Source organism: Panthera leo, chromosome C2 (assembly GCF_018350215.1).
Source record: "Panthera leo isolate Ple1 chromosome C2, P.leo_Ple1_pat1.1, whole genome shotgun sequence".
In the NCBI taxonomy this organism is placed as follows: domain Eukaryota; kingdom Metazoa; phylum Chordata; class Mammalia; order Carnivora; family Felidae; genus Panthera; species Panthera leo.
The window spans coordinates 113,200,499-113,206,498 of NC_056687.1; the positions used below are offsets into that span (position 1 = coordinate 113,200,499).

The window sequence follows — 6,000 nt, forward strand, 5'->3', positions numbered from 1 at the left end:
TGTGGGTGGAATCTTGGAACGTAAACGCATTCGGCTGCTTCAAGGGCATATCCTCTGTGTTTTATTTCCAATGTAGCCAGTGGGCGACTTGCCCGTTAGATATGTGAGATGCTCATATTACACTCAGCCCAGAGGGGCTAATTCTAATGAGACTAGATAAGCAAATCCTGCACCTACAATGATCATGTCCAAATTGGGATGCTAGGCTTGCAACCCTTTTTTAAATTATTAACTAAAACTGAACTCTTGTCTTTCAAACACAGTAATATAATTTTTCTATGGTAGCTAAAAGTGAAAACCTTAAAGACAAAAGCATCTCTGATTCACCCACTCACCCACAACTGAAGAATTTAAACTAAAGCAAAACGAAGAGATTTGAATAGAACTATTGAGAAATCAAAATGTCAAGTTATTAGCCTTTAATACTTGGGTTTATGAAACGTGATAATTTTTCAAAGCTGGATTTTCCATAAAACAGAATCTGTTCCTGAACACACAGTACAACTCTAAGGACTGAGAAGAAAAGAAACAGAATCAGATCCTTCCATTATGGGAAGTCACACCAAGGCTGAAGGTCCATAGCTTTCCCTGGCATCACATGAAAATGATGGTTTTTTTCTATGTAGCTCAGGCTTATTTCTCTAAGTAGAAAAAAAAATAGTTTTTAACGTTAATGAATTTTAATGGCAATCTTTAAAAAATGTGTGCTTTCCTGCCTCTTTAAACAAACTGGCAGATACCATAAATAGAAATGCACTATAATATCACTCAGGGGCTATGCCTGTCAGAGTAGTACTTTTGTCCATCTAATTCACGAGTTGCTAAATTGACAGTTGCCTGGAAAAACTAGATAAACTAGTTAAAAGAGTAAATTTAATATTATTGTGATGCTAAACTAGTATATTCAGCTCTAAGTATATCTTCACATTTGATCTCCATGTTAACATGTAGATATGCGTATATATGCACGAGTGTGTGTGTGTGTGTGTGTGTGTGTGTGTGTGTGTGTATTCCCTTCATTTCCCTGGAGCTATTTCCTATATTCAAAATAGTCTATATTTTTGTATTCTAAATATTTTCTTTTTCCTATATTCTAAATGGTTTCCAAAAGTCTGAACACCTGCTGAATGAAATACTGTCCTATCTGGGGGATAGGAGTAAATACACCAGTCAATGACAAAGACAGGTTGAAGTCCTCTTATTCCACCCGTACACTTATAATTCAGTTTATTTATTCTCTACTTAACTTCAAAACCAAACTGAGGCGGTTTTATGTTCTCCATGAGGCCACCCAATAACAGCGTGACCACCCCACCACACCATTCATACAGGCACATTCGTTCGTAAGGAAGCCTTCACTTCAAACCTTATTGCACGCAGAGTGCCCTGTGCGGACCAGCTCAACAAGACGCCTCGGAGCTGTGTTTTGATCATGATGATGCATCAGTATCTGCCTCGATGTGACTAAATCTCTGTCCTCATCTGCATTCCCCTCTTCCCTTCCAGGTGGGCAGCAGGCTGAAGACTCCCAAATTACCTATTTGGCTATGCAACATTAATGGAAATCCCAGTGTCCTTTTTAGCACAAACAGGCAGCTCTTATCAGACTGGAAAGTGGAGCGTCGCTTTGATCTGTACTTTTACGGAGGCCAGCCCCCACAGAAGAAGCCTGTGCAGCTTACAGTAGGTGAGCATTTCAGACTCCAAGTGCCGAGTGCTTTAAAGCGCTCAAAAAGATGCAGCAGCCAGTGTTTCCCAGCTGTGCAGATGTTCACACTGGCTTTGCAGGAAAAGGTTTAGGCTTGATTTCTGACATGAAACCTATGCATGAGTCCCACAGTCCTAAACCCAAGCTTTGCAACCTGGGAATTCTGAAGCTGCTTTAAATAGGAGCAGGGGGGTTTACACATAGCACAGAGGAACAAATGAGTTTTAGGTAAGAGAAAAAACAAAAGGGGAAGAACTGAATTTCCAAAAGGCCCTCTCTAGGAACTTTTATCTGTGAGCATAAGGCATTTAATGCCTGAGGAAAGAAATGGAAAACCAGAGGGATTGGGGCAGAAGGTGTGTTCCATTTGGTCGATTCTATCCTACAACTGATCGGATGATCATCCAGTGACAGAAGTAAGCAAACTGAGAGTGCATTTCTGTTGCGGTTAGTTCAGAAAGCATTTCTGAGGCTCTATTAAGTGCCAGGCAGTGTGGACAGACACTAGGAGAGCAACAGTCACTAAGGCGCAGTCCCGGCAAAACTCGAGGTTCCACGCCGAATGGAAGAAGCAGACAACCACACAGGTTATTTCATTTCATTTACAACCATATTCTTTTAAACTCAAAAAGAGGGGGCACCTGGGTGGCTCAGTTGGTTAAGCATCCGATTTCAGCTCAGGTCATGATCTCATGGTTCGTGAGTTTGAGCCCCGAGTTGGGCTCTGTGCTGACAGCTCAGAGCCTGGAGCCTGTTTCGGATTCTGTTTCTCTCTCTCTCTCTCTCTCTCTCTCTCTCTCTGCACCTCCCCCACTCGCACTCTTTCTCTCTCTCTCAAAAAAAAGCATTAAAAAAATTTTTTAACTCCTAAGGAAAAAGACTAAACCTAAGATGTCTTTAAGCATTGGCCCTTTGGACAAGGGAATAAACATGATGAGACTTGGAGTCTGTACTGGGCACCTTGGTTTTACTGGTGGAGGCTTGTTGGTTTGATGTTGGACTCGGCATTTAGCATCCCAGATTTGGCGTTAAGCAACTTTTCAGTAAAATGAAATCTGGAAAATATCTTAGTGACTGTTTTATCTGTGCAGCTCCTAATTCTTTAATTATGAGAAATATATACTAGCCCACTTAATTTGGGGAGATATTGACAATTGAGATGATCTCAGCTCAGGTCTTGATCTCAGGGATGTAAATTCAAGCCCCACATTGGGCTCCACACTGGTATGGAGCCTACTAAAAAAAAAAAAAGTTTATTAAAAAAAATATAGGGGCGCCTGGGTGGCGCAGTCGGTTAAGTGTCCGACTTCAGCCAGGTCACGATCTCGCGGTCTGTGAGTTCGAGCCCCGCGTCAGGCTCTGGGCTGATGGCTCGGAGCCTGGAGCCTGTTTCCGATTCTGTGTCTCCCTCTCTCTCTGCCCCTCCCCCGTTCATGCTCTGTCTCTCTCTGTCCCAAAAATAAATAAAAAATGTTGAAAAAAAAAATTAAAAAAAAATATATATATATATGTTTATTTATTTTTGAGAGACAGAGAGAGGGGAGGGGCAGGCAGAGAGGGAGAGAGAGAATCCCAAGCAGGCTCCACACTGTTAGTGCAAAGCCTGACATGGACTTAAACTCATGAACTATGAGATCATGACCTGAGCCAAAATCAAGAGTCAGACGTTTAAATGACTGAGCCACCCAGGTACACCCCCGCAAAAAATATTTTTTAAATACATATTTACATTTAAAAATATATTTTTAAATATATATATTTACATTTAAAAATATGTTTTTAAATATATATATTTACATTAAAAATATGTTTTTAAATATATATTTACATTCAAAAGCATGTTTTTAAATATATATTTACATTTTAAAACATATTTTTAAATAAATACTTACATTTTAAAAATATATTTTTTAAATATATATTTACATTTAAAAACATATTTTTAAATATATACTTACATTTAAAAATATATTTTTTAAATATATATTTACATTTAAAAATATATGTTTTTAAATATATATTTACATTAAAAAATATATGTTTTTAAATATATTTTTACATTTAAAAATATGTTTTTAAATAATATTTACATTTAAAAACATTTTTAATATATATTTACATTTAAAAATATATATATTTAAAAATATATACAGTAAAACCTTGGTTTGTGAGCATAATTCATTCTGGAAACATGCTTATAATCCAAAGCACTTGTATATTAAACAGAATTTCAGAAACCATTGGCTCAGTGGTGACCATATGACATTCGCCGTCACATACTACTCATCTTGCAAGACATCACTCATTTATCAAGTTAAAACTTATTAGGAATGTTTGCTCATCTTGTGCAACACAAGCAGAACAAGTTACTCCCAATCCAAGGTTTTGCTGTATATGATTGGGTCTACTTTACTCTCTTCCTTGAGGAAAGCATCATTTTTGTATCAACTCACATGCATTGCAAGCATTCTCTTCTGGGCACTGTATTAGAAGCTTTACAGGTAATCCCATTATGTTCTCCCAAATGTCATATGAGGTAGATACTAGAATATCTATTTTCACATAGAAGAAACTGAGGTAGCCAAGAAATACTCAGTGAATAAATGAAGCTGAGAGATGTTAAGTACCTTCTCAAAGGTCATATGCGACAAAGCTTGCCCTTGAGCCCAATTCTTGACTACCCCACTAGACTACCTCACCCTTCACCCAAAAATGTAAACGTATTCTTAGAAGCACTGGGAAGTGAGGAGCTCTCCTCTTCCTGGTTTTCCGGACAACACGCTGTGATCTACACCTGGCTCTATGTGTCGCATCATGGTGCTGGAATGTACATTTCATGAGTTGCCAATATTCATGCTCCAAAATACACAACCACCCATGTTACCACACATGTTTTGTATGGGGCATTTTTACTGACCATCTACTGGAATCCCCTGGGTTTAACCGGGTCTAGGAACACAGCTTGCTGAGCCCAACTCCTGTCCACCCATCCTGTTTCCCTCCCTTCCTGGCTTCCTCTGGAATGCTGTATAGAGGCTAGGGCCTAAATGCTGGCTGTTCCTCACCCAGATACTCACTCCCATCACTGGGAAAGAAACCACCCTGGAGATGGACGTGTAGCAGGAAGACGGTTTTCTCCAGTGGAGATGCTAATCAGAACCAAGTGGAGAGAAGCCACCATCAACTGGAATGGAACCATTCCCTTTTTCTAAAAAGAAAGCCAGTATGCACAATGATGTCTGAGGTGTCAGAACTGCTGTCATAAAAGCCTAATATGGGGGAAGACCGTTTCACTTCTACGGTCCTCATTCATAGGAACCCCACTGAAAAACCCCATCGGCAACTTTTTCTCTCTTTTTTTCTTTTTTTGTGCCTGTTAAGCCCTCTGCAGTTGCTTTCAGTGCTATAGAACAAGATCTGCAAGGTGTCTTCTCTATACTTGCATAGACGGGCTCCTTCATTTTATTCAATAGAGCAAATGAAGTGTCTTTCCTCTATGTTATTTTCAAATTAGCCTTTTGTTGGTGCGATTCTCCCCGAGGATTATGGAAGCAGGCAGCTAGCTTTCATTTGGGGATGAAGTCATCAGTAATGCATCATCAGGTTTTTAGTTATGGCAAGAACTCAAGCCTTCTCAAAGACTTCCTGGTATGGAGAGCATTCCTTCCCAAGGTTACATTTCACATGCCCACATTAGCAAGTTCTGGTCATTAAAATAGTAAATGGGATTTTTTGGGCTTGAAGCAGGGACTATTCCTGGTAGTCTGGCAGCTATAACAGTTGACTTACGGGTTCAAGCAGGCAAGCCGAACACACAGAAGAAGACATTATTTCTACCAGCGCTATGCTTCTTTTCTTTAAAAGCTAAACATAAATATATAGACAGACAAATAGATAAACTTAGAAAGAAGACTTAGTCCTAGATAAAATGTAATTATATATAAAAATAGAATCTTTTCTTATGTCATTGTTAAAAGGGGAGAACAATCCTTTTTAGGATATGATCTTTCCCTGTCCTGTTGAATGCCTGCACTTTTTCTGAAGAATTACACAGAGTAAGATACAACGTATTCTTTCTAAAGAAAAAAAAAAATACATGGGAACCATCTAGACCTTTTTCCTACCCACCCCACTTGCCTGCCAACTCATAGACTTAGGGCTCTGTATTCACAAGCCAAAGGTTAGATTGCTAAGAACAACTTTTCTGCACCCATTGTCCAAATTAATTTGTGAAATGCACTTTCATTTGGCTCAAAGAATAATATTTTAACTCAAGGAGCATGGAGAAAATG

The 6,000-nt window shown here is 38.9% G+C and overlaps 1 protein-coding gene across 1 annotated transcript in view; it reads left to right on the forward strand.

Annotated features, from left to right (window-relative positions):
* MINDY4B (MINDY family member 4B) overlaps nt 1-5,523 on the forward strand; it is a 37,473-nt gene extending 31,950 nt beyond the window's left edge. The window contains exons 11-12 of the mRNA XM_042903003.1: nt 1,507-1,687; nt 4,778-5,523. Of these exons, the coding sequence (XP_042758937.1) occupies nt 1,507-1,687; nt 4,778-4,920 (324 nt within the window). The 3' untranslated portion in view covers nt 4,921-5,523. The remainder of the gene's footprint in view (nt 1-1,506; nt 1,688-4,777) is intronic.
* Nucleotides 5,524-6,000: the final 477 nt, after the last annotated feature.